The following is an 18,660-nucleotide window of genomic DNA, read 5'->3' as shown; positions in this document are numbered from 1 at the left end:
TGTTATGAGTATCAGTAATCCTCAAAAACATAATTAATTTGTAATGACAGCTGGGGGTTAGTTCCTGCGCCATCCATAGAGCACATCGTTCTGTGGTCAATGACTTAATTTTTACTGCAAAGCCAAGCTCTTTCCTCTGACTTTTACTAATGAATGTTCCAGCCAATAAGCTACTTCTTTTTGTATATATTGTGAACTGTACATAGTGATAAGCTACACTATTAGCTGAAGGTCCTGTAATTAGATCTGTGGTCTCCTATGTTCATTATCCATTTGATTTCCTTAGCCCCTCTTTTCCTTTTAACAACCAGGATTCATATTTATCATAATTAACCATTTTTTTAAGCAGCAGCTGCAGAACAGCTGCCAACATCACCACGATATCCTTTGTCAGTCTGTTGTGGTTTAACTATTTAGGTTGCCTTTTTAATGCTTGTGTTCTACTTTGGTAGCTATGGATGTCTAACGTTATTTTTATGTTGTAGATGTTGGATTTAACATCACTGAATTTTATCAGTTAAAATTGTGTATAAGAGGGTTAAATTTTGGAAATATTAAAGATCACTGATAAGCTTCAGTTGCTAGGCTATAGGGTCAGATAGGTGTCTTTGTCTTTAGCTGTAAGATGAGCAGGATATATCCTGAGAATGACTTGCATAATTAATTTTGTATTGTTTTAATTAACAGAACATAAAGCAATATTGAAAGGTTGAAATAAAGGTGAAACAAATATGGACAGTATTTCATTATTTTTATGTCAAATCACTTTTAAAAAGGATATTTTTTCAAATGTATTTGCCAAAATAAGAAAACATCATGTTACTCTGACTTCCTTGCTCCAGATCGCTCACACCAAACTGCTCTGAAATACTAGTTTTTCCATAAGAAGCCTATTGCCAAAAGATAACATTATGCAATGTTGCCAGAACTTACAACGTGTACATTTTTGCTCAGTTTGCTCTCATGGAAGTCTCAGTGTAGCATTCTCATCAAAATAACCAGCAACAAATCTAGCACTGCAAAAACTGCCTGTTATTAATTATTCATCAGCAGAATAAAAATAAATGCATAAAATCATTTTTTTTTTCTTCTCTGCTAATTTTGAAACAGGCAAATGTTCTCATGCTTCTTGCAAACAAGACAGTGGATAGTAATTAGAGAAACATTTTTATTAATATTTATTGCACCCGTACAGCAGTGCCTCTGAGCCTTTGGCACCTGTCAGGCTGCTGTTACACTGTTTTGGAATTGGATGAGAGGCTAAACAGCTTCCTCTAACATATCAGAGATTTTGCTGTACTTTACAAGTGTATGAGATGAGAACTATTACAAATGTTCAGGTACACTGAATTTTCAAATTACTAGGGATGTACTGTGATGACGTGGTTTATTTTCTGTAACTTGCCCACTTAAAACTTTATTGAGCAACAAAAGAACTGCAAATTGCTATTAACCAATTTTAAGCACATAATTTATTTTTCTATTAATAAGTCTATAATAGTTTGTCAGTATTTACTTCTGAACAAATGATCTCAAAATGCAGTTATTTTGCTGAATATCTGACATGAGAGCATGATTATTTCGCTCACCCTATTCAACTGAAGTCATCATAGCTATGGCTGGATTTCTCTTATAAGAATATTCTGATAGAAAAGCACAAATACTCTGTTACAGTCCCAGCCTTTTTCTGCAGAGTTGCTGGGAAAGGCTTACCTGCTTGCAGCCCACCCAATTAAGTCTTTGTGGGGTTGGGCTCTGCTCCAGGCTGGGTGGTGCATCTCTGAGGTAAGCGGGATGGGCTCAGGGCCACAGTGCGTGGGTGCCTGTCATCCAGCAGTTTGTAAAACGTGCTGCACGTGTGTCAAGCGATACTCAGTGACATGTGGGCAGATGTATGTGGGCTGGTGTATCTAGGTGCACGCGATAATTTGTGCTTTTGTTTTGACTCAGGAAGCAAATACCAGGCACGCCTCATGACCAAGTGTTTGTGCATGCTGTTGGGTAGGAACGCACCTGGGGCATACCTCAGGCCCCTTCACAGTGACCCTGGGCAGCAAGGGCATGACAAACCATTTATCGGCTGCACCAAGGTTTAACTCGGCCCTATTGTTTGTGGGTGGCCTGAGGTTTAACGCGGCCTCATTGTTTGTGGGTGCCCAGTTCCCACTGTGGGTGCGAGGTTTGTGAGGGTGCTTTCTGGGATGGTGACGCCACAGCAAGGTGACAGGTGAGTGCAGGCAGCTACTGTTCGGTAGCACACTTTGTCCTCATCGTGGTGACTGCTCATCAGTCATAAAAGTCGTGCTGGCTGCAACGACAGTTGGCTTTGTTAGTCAGCCGTACAAAGGGGTTCGATGTAAAAACGTTGAGCTTGTGTTAGATGTTTATATAACCACCTCGCTTCTGGCTCGTTCAGGGGAGTCTTTGAAATAATAATAATAATAATAATAATAATAATAATAATAATAATAATAATAATAATAATAATAATAATAATAATAACAACAACAACAACAACAACAATAAATAATTTTTAAAAGTACAACTTTCCCTTTTTTAGAGCATTTCAAGGGAAAACAGCTACGCGCTGCTACCACCCCGTCACCCCCGGCTGAGGGGCTGGGGCTGAGGGGCCGCCCCTGAAGGGCCACGGCCCCGCCCCGTCCCTGTTTGAAAGTAACGAAAAGTTCCCGAACGCTCCGCGGGCCGCGCTCTGGCGCCGCCGATTGGCGGAGCCCTGCGGGGCACGTGATCTTCAGCCAATGGGAGCCCGGGAGCGAGGGGGGGCCGCGCTGAGGAGCGAGTGGCGGCCCTGGGGGAGCTCTGTGAGGCGGCGGTGAGGGGCTCCTGAGGCGGGGCGCTGCCTGCTCTCGGCCGCCTCTCACGCCCAGGGCTCCACGGCTGGGTTCGTACCGCTCGGGGTGTCCGGGGGAACGGGGAGCCCTACAACTGCTCTCAGAAATCCCGCAGCAGGGCTGAGGGGGAGCGCCCCCCGCCGAGCCCGTGCCTGCGGTGAGCTGGGCTCTGGGGGCCTCTGCCCTCGGTTTGCTTTTGTGCTGCTTCAGCAGAGGGAGGGCGGCGCGCTGTGGGGAGAGCCTTGCCGGGGGTGTTTTAAGATTTGGTTTTTCGTGCGATGGGAAAGCTGCTTCTTGGGAGCAACGAGCTTTTTTGTTTGTTCTTACAGTTGGCAGAAGTGGCAAAGAAGAGCTTCGTCCCTGCCATGGTAGTCTTTCACCTTTACCTAGTCTCTTTCCTATCTTCTCTTTTCTATTTTTTGTTCAGGTAGGACGTGCTCAGGCTCCAGCCACAGCTTTAAAGATGGGTCAGTGCTATTCAAGTGCTCCTTTGTAGCAAATGCATTTGGTATGCAGAGGTTGTTCTGCATCCTTTATTCTAGGACTAAACCAGCTTCTAAGTTGGGGTCTTTGTGAACTTGATGAACTGGGACTCTGATTCCCAAGCTGAAGTTCCTTCAGTAATGTTACTTGTATGACTTTCCTTTCTTTCTTTTTTTTTTTTTTTTTTCCCTTTTCTTTTCACTGAGGAAACTTGCAATTTTGCTGTCACTTGTATGAAATAATTTCCTGCAACAATTATGCAGAGGTGTTTATCTCCTTGCAGAAGTCCCTTCCCCACCCATGAATGCTTCACTTCCTGCATGCTGTAGAGATTTTGTAATGTCTGTGACCAGCTCTTGTGGTGCTTGTAAGCAGGAAGTCTGGCCAGATGTTTTTTTCTGGCTTTGTGTGTGAAAACGAGTAAGAGACAGCCAGTGTGTGCATTCTGTAGCCTGTGACTTCCACTTGTTTTTTTCACGTTTGCCTGTGTTTAACAAAATATTGCTAAAATCTCTTTTGCACAGACACGCGCCCTTCCCATATTACAGTGAGCCTAAATAATGAAAAGTTTCTAACTGGTTTTATTAATTATTTTCAAGGTATTTTGCATGCTGGCTCCAAGTTGTTAAAAATCAAGTAGAGAAAGTAGTTGTGTGTGGAGGGAAATCAAACCTTGCTCTTTCTACTGTCACTTCGGAAAAATTTGTGTTTTGGTTTTATGATTTATTTTTTTAATGGTCTTTAACTCTGTCTGAAACTTTGACTTTCTAGTTTCAATTTGTATTTTGTATCTTTGATAGGTTTGAAAATCCCCGTGAGGTAAAATACAGTGCAGGTGTACAGGGAGCCTAATATGTCTTCCTTGGATGTTGAAGACAAAAAAACATATGCCTGTGGCATGGGATGGTAGTGAAAGGATCTCTGCTATGCTAGGTTGTCTCTGGAATAAATACAGGTCCCCCAGTCTTCCAGGCATTCACAGTTCAGCAGTCAACTTTAATCACTAAGTGCTCTTTAGTGATGGTAACTGTGAAGCAGTGTGTTCTTAATGGCTGACATCCTGAGGGTCCCTAATCCCTTGATTGTACAGACAGGGTTAGCAGCTGTTGTGGGCAGCATCTTTGTTTCTCTGAAAGTTATCAAGGTTCTGTGGACCTTTTATAAAATTTATGACTCAGTGGAAGTCCTTTTGTCTGTGACCCATGCAATCTTACAAAATGTGAAGTAGCACATTCTTTTAGTTCTTCTAAGGTGAAATGTAAAAAGGTAAGTGAGGGCCAGGTATAAGCATATCCAAACCTTTCAGGCCAACAGAAGCTGTCTGTTGGTTACAAAGCTTTTGGTTCCAAGGGATTATTTGAGAGCTTTCAGGTACAAATCTTGCAGTTCTTCATGTTGGATTTCTTTCTGTTGACAGTCTGAACGCAGGTATGGTATTCATTAGTATGCATGCACTGGTCAGAAGAAATCCTCTTTGGAGACTTCTGAAGTATGTCTTGATTTGTGTAACAAAGTCAGGCATATCCTAGGTGGTATTTCTGTTTTTAAAGAAATACAGAAGTTTCCTGTTGTATGAGTGGTGAGAATTAACCACTCAGAAGGATCTCTGGTGTTCTCTTCTAGATGGTGGTTCGGCCGCAGTAATGGTTGCTGGTTCTTCTGGGTTTCTTCTTGCATCTGTATTACTTCTTTGTCTGAGTTTCTGTCCTGTCCCTCGTCTGTGAAAAACACAATTTTCTTCTTTGCAAGTGTTCTGCAAGGGTTGGTGAGCGTCTGCAGTGCCTTGAACATAAGACATGCTCATTAACTTCAAAGGCACTTTCAGTTCACTTAAAAATGATACAAATGTGTAGTGAACTATCCTAGGTAAAGAATGTTAATTGTGCTTGGTCTCACTTTTCTTTTTAAAAGGCAAGGCTACTATTTAGAAAATCACTCCTTAATCATCCCCACCTCCATGGCGTACTTCTAAAAACATCTACAGCACAGATAGCAGCAGCCTTGAGAATTTGTGTTGGAAAGTTTTCTTTCTTAGAAGAGATTTTAGCTTTGTCTAATCAATGTTTTGTGTCAAGAAACTGAGTTGTAAAACTCGAGTTAGTAACTTTCCTGCACCTTCTAACTCCCATTCTAAATAACAATGTAAATTCCATGAGTGTGGTGCTGATACTGTGTGTTACTGTGTTTGGGCACAGGCCACTTAGCTGTGACAGCTGCTTGGTTTTTGCTCAATAACCTTCTGAAAATCATCTGATCTGTGAAAATGACTTGTGCTTTCCAGCACTGCTTGGATTTGTAGGAATTGGATTTTAGATCCCTAAACTTTGAGTATTTGCCACTGTCCTCTATAGTAGAGGTAAGAACTGAAGTTTGGTTGTTAATCCTGGTTAAACCAGGTGGTTTTGCACAGCAGAGTGTGATGATTTATGATGATAACTTTTTTCAGTTCTGTAGATGTGGATTGGATGTACATTTTCTTCAGCTATGACATGCTGCTCAGAAGGTCTGCTCCAGCATTTCCTGAGTGTCATAAATAAGAGCAGACAACAGGATTGATATCTAAATGATCTCTGAAGTATTTGGCTATTTTCCCCCATTCCCCCTTGATGCTATCAGAATTACCTCAAAAAAGCGTTCTTAATACATGTAGAGCTGAGGCTTGATAGAAGGGCTGTGTTTCCTCAGCCCCAAGAATTTAAGAAGTTTTGACAACACTGTTGCCGTGGGCTGTTTGACTCCACCTTTATTTACTGCCCTTGCTCTATTGAGGGGTTTTATTAACTTGGTAATGGCTGTGTGGAATCCTTGCCTTGCCCAGGGCAGCGCGTGGCCGGTTATCTGGGGCTTTGGGACTGACGTTTCTCCAGTGTCAAGACTAACTCCTATAAAGTGATATTTGCTAGCAACCTGCCTATTAGAGTGCATCATGCAGCTTAGAGGGCATTTATTTAATTGTAGCATCTGCTTAAGTCTTCAAGCTGGAGTCACCAACTTAAGGTTCTTGATTTCCATGTGGCTTTCTCATGTGCCATTCCTGTTTGGTACTGTGGCATAGGGACTGCTGGACAGTCTGGATTGCTGGCTGGGTTTGCTGCAATTTGTCTGCACGCTTAGTCCAACCATGTGCTTTCCCACTAGAGCCTCTTACTGCCTCTTCCCTGGGATTTTCTGGAGTTCCCTTCTCCCATGGCTCTCTGAGGCATGCAGATACATTGTGACCCTCAGCTGTATCTGGGTTCTGATATTTCAGGTTTAAAATGGGGTAGTTTTGTCTATCTCGATTTAGGGAGAAGTTTTTTTGTATCCAGTGGTTATGTCCATAAGAAGCTTAGGCACTCCTGGAAGTGTTAACACAGGAAACCTCAACCTTGAGTACTTTCTCTGTGTCTCTTTGAAGTCTCTTTAATTTCGGGGTGTCTTTAGGGCTGTTAACTCCAACTTAATTGCACTGTCTTTGGAGTTGAAGGTGTCTAAGATGTCTTTCTTCTGTGTTGTGTATGCATCTGCACAGCTGTAGCTCAAGTTTGAGGTTCTGTTCTGTGTAGTCAGAGGGTGGGGGAAGATGCTTGCTGCTGGGATTGTGGCATGCAGCAACCTTGGGAGAACTGGGGAGAAGAACTTCATTATTCAGTAGAGATTTTCGCTTTTTTTTTTTGTTGTTACATCCAACAGACCACTGTCAAGGCTCATCTTCAGGCACGCGCTGAGTTCCTGTGAGGAGCAGCGTACCAAGTTAGCTCACTGCATTAGCTCTTATGCTTGATCCTTTAATTTTCCAGGGCACAAAATGAAACAGGAGTCTTAACTTTGAGGGCTCATTCACCATGGAAGACTCAGAAGGCCATCACTTCAGCTCAGCAGAAGAGGAAACCAGATACTGGAAAGAGCTGGCTATGAAATACAAGGAGTGGTAAGGCAATGGCTTTGTTCCTCAGTTGTTTGATATGATGCAAAAGCACTGCATGCAAAGATAGAAATAGCTCCACACAGGAAGGTGAACTCAGGGTAGCTCAGTTGTCTCAAGTGGCAGCAGGAGCAAAGCAGTGACACGTGCTTCTGCATGAGCTACACCAGCCCAGAGTGTTTTGTGCTTATTTGAGCAGTGAATTTGTGCTGCTGAGGGACCACTGCTTGTGTCCCCTGCTCTGGTTTGAATGGGAATGTGTGTGCTGCACGGTTTCTGACTGCAGCCTGTGGGAAGCACAGGTGAATTTAAGTCACTGCAAGACCTTGTTGGGATGATCCAGGCCACTGCAGAAAGATTCTGCTGTTTAACTTTTATATGTGGATCAAAACTAGTTTGGCAGCATGTGGATGGGAGAAGATCCATGTCTGAGAACGGGCATGCTTTGCTCATTCCTTTAGCTCACTGTGTTGCTGTAAACACAGTAAAGGGTGGAATAATTCAGCCTTTTTGATGCTGGTATTGGTGGATCCTTTCTCAGACCAGACGTCTAGACCTTTCAGTACTGCTGATTTGGCTTTTTGTAGAATTATTTCAATAGAATTTTCTTGAATGTAAGAACAGGCTTTCTTTTCTGTCTCTTATGTTTTCTCCCCTTTTATTGATGATCAAAAATGGCACTGTTCAATTTCTTATTTGGAAATTGGGACTGAATAATAGGTTAAATATGAAGATGGAGTGGACATTGGACATCTTAAAGAGACTACATGTGTCCTGTTTGCTGCTAGTGTAAAGACAGATAGGATTTCTTTTCCTGTTTGTCCATTTACTGGTTTGCTATGGGGTGGCTTTCCAAGTTTGGGGAGGCGTGTTTGCAAATAGCTGGGTTTTCCTGGTGAGTGCGTGTTGGAGAGGGACATAGAGCTTTCTGTGTTAGATGGCAGTATCTTTTCATCCTCAAGTGTACAAGAGTTTGTTCTGTTTCATTATGAGTTCTGCTGCTGGAATTGCCTTTTAGTGCTGAGAACACACAGGAGGAGCTGCGTGAATTCCAGGAAGGGAGTCGAGAGTATGAAGCTGAACTGGAGACTCAGCTGCAGCAAACAGAGTCCAGAAACAGAGACCTTCTGTCAGAAAACAATCGCCTGCGAATGGAGCTGGAGTCAGTTAAGGTAAGAGTGGTTGATGCTTCCAGTAGACATGCGTCTGAGGCATGAAGATGAACAAGACAGGTGTATGCTGATTCCACTTGCCTTGTGGGCAGAGGTGTTTGGCGTTATAAAGTGATTGAATGGGAAATACTAAAAAAAAAAAAAAAAAAAAAAAAAAATAATCTTGGAAAATGAAGAAACATCAATCTGTTGTCTGCTTTGAGAGTACTGGATACCTTACTGGATACCTCCATGATGTTCCTGAGTCCCTGTTTGCAGGTTGTGTTTATGTTTCAGGGATAGATTTGAGACAGGAGAAGTGTTTACAATGGAGTGAAGAGTAATGCTGTCTGCGTTGTGCAAACATGATACTGCAGAAGAATGAAAACACAAACATTTCATCTTTGGTGTTCTGTTACATAAAACTTAGTTGTTTTAAAGCCTTTTGATGTAGTTGTGTGTAGTTATTATCCAGTGTTCCAGATAAACTTGGAAGTAGCAGCTAATAAGTAACGCAGAACTGAGAGGAATGAAAGTTGCACTCTTGATTTTTGTTGCTGATTCTTCCTATAATCAGGGGAGGACAGGAACACAGCTTATCCTCCTTACACTTGGTTAGTCTGGGGGGTGTGTGGGTGAAATAGCTGGCAAACATTAATTTCCATAAATATCAAACATAAGGGATACAAACTTACTGAGATAGAACCTCCTGACAGAGAAAGGTAAGAGATACAGTTACCTGAAGTAGGAGACCGAAAGGAGGCAGACACATCTCTTCAAAGATGCTGCTAGTTCCCTGTCCTCACTGACAGGTTTAGGAAATACTACTAAACTAAACTTGAAGAAAAATTGTTGTTGAAATTGGTGTGCATTTCTAAAGCTTAATCTTGTTAGCATTTTACTTAAAGATGGTATAGTCACCTAGGAAACATTCCACTCTTTTTAGGTCTAGGTCAGTATATGTGGAAGCAAAGATTTATTTAATTATACTTCTCAATTGTATGCAATAATGAGCTAATGGGAGTGAAGATATTTGTGTAAGTAAGTAATCTGGGTGTATAGAGCTTTGTGTCTCAGCTGTTGTGTAAATTACTGTCTTAAGTAAATATTCTTTAGCTCCAGATAAATGTCTTGTCTCCCAGCCTCAACTTAGGGAGGAAAAAATCACTCTTTTGGGCAGCAGAAATTCCATGCTGTGGTTCATTGCATTTGCTCTTTTACAGTGATCTTTGTTGTTTATTAGTACCTTAGCAGTATTAGATGCTGCTTGTAGTATGGAGTGTTGGTCTACTCTGTTCCGTGTAGCTACATAAACTCATGGGAGCTGATGAGTCTGGGGAGAAGCCATAGCAGTTCAAAAAAAAAAAAAAGGCAGTGCATTTGACTAAGAAGATCATGGACTTTTCTTTTGCTGCAAGAACTGAGAGAAGGGAACAAAAAACAAGCTGAAGCAGTTGAGAATGAAAATAGCAGAAACTGACATAGAACTTCAAAGTGGAGAGTATATGTATCTTGGAAAACTAATCTTCATAGTAGATAACTTACTCTGTTAGATAGTAGATAAACATTCTGTTTCAAACAAACCCTTTTAACAATTGGCTATTCATGCAGCCTTGAAGACTGCAGTAACAGCTTGCACTGAAGGAACAGAGGCTCCATTGATGGTCAGATCAGCTGATATTTTATTACAATTGGCTGGAAACAAAGCCTCAAACCTTGCAATCCTGGTCTTTTATCTGCATCAATTGAAGAGCAAAGCATTAAACTTGGGAAGCTATTGAATAGTAGTGTTAACCAAGCCCATCAAGGCTTGCTATCTGCATCCTGCCTAACAGGAGTGAACTTTGTGAGGCCCACACAGCCTGTCGCTTTGAGTTTGCCAGTGTAATGAGCATGCTTGCTATCCCCTCAGAAGCCAGCGTTCATGTTACCTAAACATAAATTGAAATAATGCTTTGGAGGACTTGTTTGGAGAGGCTTGAAAAGCTAACTGAAAGTACTCTGCCTCTTAGAGCTTGAAGGCTCTTAAAGTCAGCATGCATGTATGCTTCAGAGATCAGGAATTATGGCAATGTGTCATTACACTGTAATCAAACAGGAATTTATTAATTCAGCATGGGTATCTCTTCCCTTCCTCCTTGTCTGTGCATTACATGCGCTAAAACAGCTCTATTTACATTGTCAGCTGCGTTAGGCTACTTGCCATGGTTTTCAAATTGCCTCATGTGAATTTGTTTTCAGTGACTTCAAGTGTGTTAAATTTTAGACAGAAGCACTTCAGGAATGCTACTTATACAGTAATATTGTAGCTTCACAGAAAAAAACTCTCTGGCATGTCAAAGTGATCTGATGGCAAGGTGGTGGAGTGTGAAGTGTTGCAGTAGATGGTGGCTGTGAAGCTTTTGCTGTCACATGATGTTTACTGCATATGGAGGCGATAGCAGGAGAGAGATGTATGCTGGCAAAGCTGAGCCTTCCTCCCCACTGGTGCCTCTTTTTAAATGTATCCTTGTGTACCTGCTGTAAAGGACAGAGTTTGTTTTAGGGTCATGTCTGAAGTGTGTTGCATAACTGTACCTGTAATGTTTATAAACAAGAGCTCTGAACGTGTTTTGGGCTAATAAAACCACAGAGGTGGTGGAGAATCCTGCTGGTTCCATTTATGTTAGTATATAAATGTACTAACACTTTTTTCATTGCCATTTAGGGTCATAAGTACTGCTTGACTCTAGCTTAGGCTTAAAAATAAGTGGCTTCTTTCAGCTCCTTTTGCATCTTCCTTTGTGCATTGCTAAAGCTCTTGGGGGCTCAGAAATTGCTGTCTTGTTCAGAGTTGCACACAGATCCACTTGGCTCCAGGATGTCATACATATTCTTCCCATTCTACCAAAGCAGATCGTAGAGGGGGTGGCAGGCTTATAGTCTTTCTGCAGACAATCTCACTCTAGCCAGTGCATTTGCCTGGCAAGCAAGTGCACTGTCTCTCTGTGGCATTACTGGGTGCTGTTGTTAAAGTGGATGCTGTCTCTTGGGCCTCTGCTTTGTGGTTGTCACCTGCACCTTAAAACAGTGAGGCTAAGACTTGCCTTTCCAGCTGCTGCCTTGTGGTAGGGGAGCTCAGGAGCTCTGTGCCGTTGCCTGTTGAGCCACCCACCTGCATTGGGCAGAACCCAGGAACACTGCTTTGTCTTGTCGTTGAGCGGGGCACTGCACATGTGAACAAACCAGCTGCTGTTGAAGCCCTTTTTCTCAGAAAAAGGGTAAAAGCTGTCTGTGTGTAGGAGTATGTGTTTCTTTCTTTCATCTTTGTGAATGGGGGCAGGTCAGGAGCACGTGTGAGAACTGTCTGGTAGAGCAGGGAACAGCTCTGGGCGGTGGAGCTGCTTGCTCTCCAGCACAGTAACTTGATAAGGAGTTACAGGAAGAGCTCTTGTCTGCTGGCAGCCCAGAAGTATGTAAGCAATTGGCTTTGTTGGCATTTTACTGTATGTAAGCTGATGTTTCTCAGAAAATTTCACAGGATTTATGTCTGTCTTTAAAGGCTTTAAGACAATGCTAAGTCTCTGATGCACTGTTTGATTTGTCCTTGTACAGGAAAAGATTGAAATACAGCATTCAGAAGGGTACAGGCAAATCTCTGCACTGGAAGATGACCTGGCACAAACAAAAGCTATTAAAGATCAACTTCAGAAATACATTCGAGAACTTGAGCAAGCGAATGATGACTTGGAAAGAGCAAAAAGGTGAGCAGTCTTCTGTGTTTTCTTCCACCTCAGTTCTGTCCTGTGATTATGGTGGCCCTGAGTAATTTATGTTGAGCTTGTTAGCATTGCCATTCTGAACTAACCATTCGGTGATAGTTGTGATGAAGATGTTTGTTGCAGATGGGAAATAGGATTATTTTTTTCACTGTCCAATCCCATAGCTATGCTATTTCATATCTTACAAGCTAAAATTAAAACAAACAAAAATAATCCTAACCCAAAAGATTCTTTCTTTCCTCCTGGGAGAGGGAGTTACTATATGTGCTTGAAGGGTCTGACATGTGTACTCTCTTTCAGAGCAACTATAATGTCTCTGGAAGACTTTGAACAGCGTTTAAACCAGGCTATCGAAAGAAACGCTTTTCTGGAGAGCGAGCTGGATGAGAAAGAAAACCTTCTGGAGTCTGTGCAACGCCTGAAAGATGAAGCTAGAGGTTAGACAACAGTTCACTTGTACCTCTGCGTTTCTCCCCTCCTGACTTCTACCTGTTCAGTCTCTTCATGTGCCTTAGAGTTTGGCTTCTACTAAAGAAAATAAAGAAAATGGTATCTTCTAAATCTGCAATATGAAGTGATGAAGCTTCAAGACTGTCTACCCCCCTTGTTGAACTGTTGATCTTGTTCCTGAGTAGCTTGTAGGAGCACAAGTCTGTTTTAACTTTCTCAACCTTCTCCTAATCTGTGGTGATGGGTCTGTGATGAGGTGTGCTGTTCAACTTCCTGTAACCTGTGAAGGTCAGCTTTTAGTAACCAGTAGTGTCTGTTATTCCCTGGCCTGTGAAAAGTGGAGTTAATGAAACACTAATGGGACTGGAAAACAGGAGGGCTGTGGCTGGCTTCCAGTTACCTTTGAATAGTCTCAGGAACTAGCTTCTTGGTTTGTCAGTGTGACTGGGTAGGAAGATAAGAGAGACCATGTAGCTGTGGAGCTAGAAAAAACACTTCCAGCTCTGCTCAGATTCTGTGCCCTTGGGTGGTTTCTATAAGCTACAGCCAGGCTGTCAGACAGGAGTGCTCTGTCCCTGGGTTAGATAATGGTGTGGTTTCCACTCTACCTCGGCTCGGGATTTCTTGATGTGGAAACCCAAGTGGGAGGGAAGACAGTGCACTAGGTAGGAATACCTGGATCTCATCCCAGTAGGGAGCTGGGATATAGCCAGGATATTCCAAGTTGCAGAGCCTCAGTCTTGATGTGCCTTCATGTACTGGTCTGTAACGTTTGGATGCATGTTAATTCCCTGCCTAAGGGAATTTCATTGTGAAATGGTATAGAACTTAAAGCCAAATAGCAACTTGAACTAACACAACAAAAACAACTTGAGCTGTAATACTAGATAAGCCTTAGCGTTCATCCAGAGTTTGAGTATGTGCCTGTAGTAATCATTACAAGGATAAAGGATTTTGTTCCCCTGGTGAAGGTGTGAAGTACAGCTCTTATCTGCTTTTTATCTTGGTGAATACTAATTCCCAAGATTTTGTTTGTGTTGCTTGTGTCATAGATCTACGACAAGAGCTTGCAGTGCAGCAGAAACAGGAGAAACCCAAAACACCAATGCGAACTGCACTGGAAACAGAACGAACAGACACTGCAGTTCAAGCATCCTTATCTGTGCCTTCAACTCCCTCCGTGCACCGGGCACCTGGCATCAACATGGCCACCCCTGCGACATTTAGGAGAGGTGCGTGATGGAACTGGTACAGACATGTCATGTGATACCCTTGTTTTCACTATAGCTTCTGGCTGCAGGAGGAAGTGAGAAAACAGAATTACAGTTGAGTGTCTCAGTGAAATCCACCTAAATCTAGTTACTGTGATTTCAGCATTCACTGACCCCAGTTCTGGGGGTTTATTTGTATTCAGGGCTAATTTAGGGAAAGGATTTTAAAAACTTCATCATGATCTTTAATGCCACGCTCCTGTTTCTTGAACTGGCTTCTCCATGAGCGTAGGTTTTCTTTGGGACGGGTTTTCTTCCTCCTCTGGAACAGTAGGACACTGGAAAGTCATCCTAGATGGCTGTACTAGATGATCATCTCTGCTTTTGTGCCAATAGAATCAGTTACTTATCTTTTATGAGTGCTGATTATATTAATATCCTAATCCTCCAACATTAGCTTTCATTCTGCTTACTTAAAAAGTGATAAATTGATGTAATTGTGTTTGTGTGCGTAAATGCAAGGAGTTGCAGGGTCATGTGCTGGTGTCCTGATATTACAGCTCTGAGTGTTAATCAAGTTTGATTGTAGCTGTTGGTACTCTTAACCTGAAACTGTCTTTTGTGCAAGAGAAATAGCATTTGTGTAAAAGAGGATTCAGAAGTTTTCAGTGAAATGAGATTATGGTTCTCTCTGAGAACGCATCCTCCGGTCCTACAGCAGCAATAAAGATGTAGAACAGGTCTCTAGAAATCTAAGCCATGACATATGTGGAGACTTCAGCTTAGGCCTGTGTAACTGGAGCTGTCTCAGGGAGGCAGTGCTTTGTATTTCTAATGCACATGAAGTATCTGGAAGTCAGATATGAAAAGGTGAAAGGAAGATACTGATGTTTCATTTACTATGTATGACTATGCCAGAACTTTTTTTTTTTAGTATCAGGTAATGTATTGTTCTTTATCCTGCCCTGCAGGTTTTGAGGACAGTTACAGTGCAACCCCTCTTACACCTGCTGCCAGAATATCTGCACTTAACATTGTGGGAGACTTGCTGAGGAAAGTAGGGGTGAGTGATTAGTTGTTAGCAAATATTCTTGGAAGAACAGAGTTGTTGGAAACTGCAGCCAGCAGCAAGTATCTGCACTGCTCAGAAGAGACTGGAAAGACTAGCTTAGCTAACCTGACAGCTGAGAAAGGCCTTGAAGTTGTCTGGACTCTGTATATTTCTGAGTAACCCCATACAAAAATAGGGCCCATCCCTGCTTTTCTGAGATCTTGCGCCCATGTGGAGTCCTGACCTTTCTTCCTCTCCAAACTTCTGAAAGAGTATGTACAGAAAGAACAATCTGACGTGAGTAAATTAAGAGATCATCTACTCCCATGAAGGGCAGAGAAGAAAGCAGGCTGGTGCCTGCTGTCCAGAGGGCTTCCGGTAAAGTTTTCATTAGGGCTCCAGTAGTGTTTTGAGCAGGGCCTAATGCCATGTTGAGTTGTAGTTTGACATGTCAGGTAGTACTGATGCTGGGAAAGTTATCCCATGACTTCCATTTGTCTTTTCCCTTGTGCCCTAGTGCTGTGTTGGCACAAGCATTCATATGCCTTTTGATGGTCTGACCTGCAGAAATGATATAGCTGAAAAATAACCCAGCACGAGTTACTTTATAATCCTTTATAATCCTTGACCTCCCCTACAAAAAGATACAGTTTTCCTGGGATATTTGAGATGACTGGCTTTACCTCCTCAAGAATTCAGAACTCATGGCTTTGTCTAGTAAAAAAAAATTTTTTTTTTTTTACCCCAACTCATTTTTAAAGCAAACTTTTAAAAACAAAACCAACACAGTCGATCTGCTGAAAGATATCTGACACATTACCTGTGTTTGCATCAGGCTTTGGAGTCCAAACTTGCCTCTTGCCGAAACTTTGTGTATGACCAGTCTCCAAACAGAACCACAGTGTCCATGTACATGAACAGAGATGTCCTTGAAACGCGCCTGAGTCCTCACCAGCCTCTGTGTGATACAGGGTTAGTGCTGTTCTCCACTGTTGTGTCGTAGTGAGAACTCTGACAGGTACTGTTGTATTTCTTACTGAATCTTTGGTTTTGTGGAATCAGTTTTGCTTCCAAAAGGTAGGAAATTTATTTATTTAAGATTGATTTGAATGTTTTGGATCAGTTTAAAATTTGTAATCAACAGCTGTTAAAATCTGAAAACTGTGATCAAGTTTTGAAAAACAAATTCCAAGCAAACTTAATACACCTATTATAAATCCAGTTTTAAGTATAGGAAAGTACAACAGAGGGAGCTCCTGCTTATTGTCTCAGTTTTGTTTATGTTTCATGTTCTTGTGTGGTGATTCCTCAGGAATGTTGTGGCATGTGGGGACTTCCCTTGTCAAAGTTGAGATTCTCATTTATGGAAGAACTGGGGGGGGGAAAAGCAAATAATGAATCACCTCAATCAGAATGCTTTATGCTTGCTAAAATGTGTTTCCAGGGAGCAGCTGACAAAAGTAGTTATCTGAGGCAACTTGCAAATTTTTCCAAGCACTTGAACTGGTTGTCTTTTTGTTTTAAATGCATGAAGAAAAATCAGCAAGGACATAACAAGTTCAGTGCCTGCTTAAGCCCTGCCAGTCTTGTACTGCGTATTCTTTAGATTATCTGTAAACTAAGTGTTTATAATACGGTTCTAGATGGAACTATTCAACTGGACCCTTGCTCTGGGAGTAGTGGGTGGTTCTGCTACCCAATGCCCAAAGTTTGCAGATGAAAGGAATATTCTGTATTGTACCTGCTATTGCTAGAGAAACCTCACTAAAGCTCCTACAAGAAAGCCTCAAGGGCCATACATTTGCATTATTACATACATGCTGACTATACCTCTACTGCTGTAATGCTAGAACTGAAATTCCAGCACCTGTAAAAGATAACTTTTCACTATTCAGAGGGAAATAGAACCCTGTTTTACGGTGGAAATTCAGCCTGGTTAAGTAAAGGGCTCACTTAGTGTGCAAAGTGGTTTTTAATCTGCTGGCTTCTCAGGCTGAGTGGTGTACTCTTGTAGCAACCAGTTGTTCTGATAAAATCAGTAAAACTGAGCAAGAAATGTACTAACTTGTGTTTTGTATTTGTAGGTTAGTGAAACGTCTGGATTTTGGGACGCGACCTTCAAATATTCCAGGACCAATAAGCCATCCTTCACAAAGTGTTGTCAAGATGCTGCTATGAAAAGACCGTGTGGTTTTGGAAAAGGGAAAAAAATGTATAAAACTTTAGTTTTAAAGAGATATCAATGAGCAATCAGTTAGCAGCATAAGGGTAGGTGAGGACTGAGTAAGAAGCTGCAATTGACAAGGGCCTCTCATGGCCTTACCCATCTGGCTTCTCTGAGTTTGGTGGGCAGTGTGATGAAGCAATGCTGCCTAGCAGCACATGACTTCAAATTGCTTCTTATATCAGCTGTGGGAATAAAAAACCAAAAACAACTCCTTGAGAATTGTTTCTTTGGCACAGTCAGTCAAAGCTATTGTCCTTTTGCCTCCAACAGGCAGTATTTCCTATGCAGCTCCTCAGGCTTCGGCTTTTGATACTGAATTCTGATTGTGTCAAGTTTTTATCATGGGTGTTGTGTGCTGCAGTCACCTGAGTTAGGGGAGTGGTTTTAGGTAATGAGAGGTGTATTTCTATGGGGAAGCTGCTCAGTTCTTTGTGAGATGTTTGGTCAGAATCATGCTACACGAAACCCTGTCTCTAGAATGGTAAGGTTTTATAAGCAGTTCTTTGCCACTAAGAACAGGTGTTGGTTAAAGGTGAGGAATGCCTAATGCTTAGAATACTCGGGAGATCACAGAACTATCTGCAAGGTAGGGGACTTCTAGCCTATAGATATTGTTTTACCATATGGGGCTCATAAAGCCTAGCTGTTGTAGGAAGCAAGAGACCTGATTAAGTTCCTGGTTCTAACATCTTACTAGCTGGGGTTTACTACTTTGCAAACCTGTCTTTATTAATGTGCCTTGGGTTTTTATGAGTTTTTTTGTTTTTGAGAATATGCCTTCAGCTGTTACTAATTTAGCAATGTTTTTAACTTGAAATGTCCAAGTATGTCAGAATACTGAATTATTCTTGAAATTGGAGTTTTTCCCCTACAGAATAACACTGCATCTTTTTAAAATGTAACAGGTTCATTCACAGTATTAATATATATTCACAGTATTAATATACATTACAGAAGCTTGTACTTGCAAAATAATTATGGCTAAATATTTCTGTATTATTGGAGGGAGCTTACATGACAAAATGCATAAATTGTGTTTTTTCTTTCAATGATGTGAAAGCAACAACTGATACATCTGTTTCTCTGGATTAGGAAATAACTACAGATCATTCAAATTATTGAAGCCATCTACAAAGTTGGCTTAACTTGGAAGCAGAATAAAGCTTATTTCGAATGTTAGGTATTCGTTTTGATTTTGTCTCTGTGAATTGTCATTGTAGCTCTTGCAGGAATGCTTGCTACCATCTTCTCAGCTTACCAATGGAGCCTGAAGAGACATTGTTTGCTGAATCGTATGCAAAGATTTTTTCCTACATTTTTCTTGTTCTCATGCTTTCCTACCCTAAGGAATGTAATTGTTGCCATAATTAACGATGCCTTTGGGATTTATGCAATGGCTACAGTTGGCATTGCTCTCTAAAAACTTTGAACTCTGGTTTTAATCCATTTTAATGTGATTTTTGTCCTCTCACACAGGGAGTTCACACTTTTTCTTACCCATGAAGAGCTGAAGCATGTGGGCTACTCTGTTAGTTTTGCTGTCACATGGACTCTGGATCACTGAACT

At 41.7% G+C, this 18,660-nt stretch overlaps 1 protein-coding gene across 4 annotated transcripts; it reads left to right on the top strand.

Moving 5' to 3' along the window:
• The first annotated feature begins 2,811 nt into the window (after nt 1–2,811).
• On the top strand, nt 2,812–18,272 carry NDE1 (nudE neurodevelopment protein 1). Of its 4 annotated transcripts, none has more exons than XM_032197875.1 (10): nt 2,812–2,905; nt 3,185–3,223; nt 7,118–7,248; nt 8,261–8,414; nt 11,988–12,136; nt 12,455–12,591; nt 13,657–13,836; nt 14,787–14,878; nt 15,702–15,838; nt 16,951–18,272. In XM_032197875.1, the coding sequence occupies exons 3-10, from the start codon at nt 7,163–7,165 to the stop codon at nt 17,042–17,044; spliced, it is 1,029 nt and encodes a 342-aa protein (XP_032053766.1). In that variant the 5' UTR covers nt 2,812–2,905; nt 3,185–3,223; nt 7,118–7,162; the 3' UTR covers nt 17,045–18,272. The 4 variants fall into 4 exon arrangements, with proteins under 4 accessions (XP_032053766.1, XP_032053764.1, XP_032053765.1 ...); XM_032197874.1 differs by lacking the exon at nt 2,812–2,905 and adding an exon at nt 2,918–3,012; XM_032197873.1 differs by lacking the exon at nt 3,185–3,223.
• The last annotated feature ends 388 nt before the right edge of the window (nt 18,273–18,660 follow it).

The sequence above is a fragment of the Aythya fuligula genome, chromosome 15 (assembly GCF_009819795.1).
Source record: "Aythya fuligula isolate bAytFul2 chromosome 15, bAytFul2.pri, whole genome shotgun sequence".
NCBI lineage: Eukaryota > Metazoa > Chordata > Aves > Anseriformes > Anatidae > Aythya > Aythya fuligula.
The sequence above is the reverse complement of the archived record's forward strand: the minus strand, read 5'-3'. Positions and strand labels throughout refer to the sequence as shown.

Excerpts from the sequence above, each read along its gene's own strand:
- NDE1 (XM_032197873.1), top strand. The coding sequence starts at position 7,163 with ATGGAAGACTCAGAAGGCCATCACTTCAGCTCAGCAGAAGAGGAAACC. Across the intron at positions 8,415-11,987 it reads TGGAGCTGGAGTCAGTTAAG|GAAAAGATTGAAATACAGCA; the intron begins GTAAGAGTGGTT and ends GTCCTTGTACAG. Across the intron at positions 15,839-16,950 it reads CAGCCTCTGTGTGATACAGG|GTTAGTGAAACGTCTGGATT; the intron begins GTTAGTGCTGTT and ends TTGTATTTGTAG.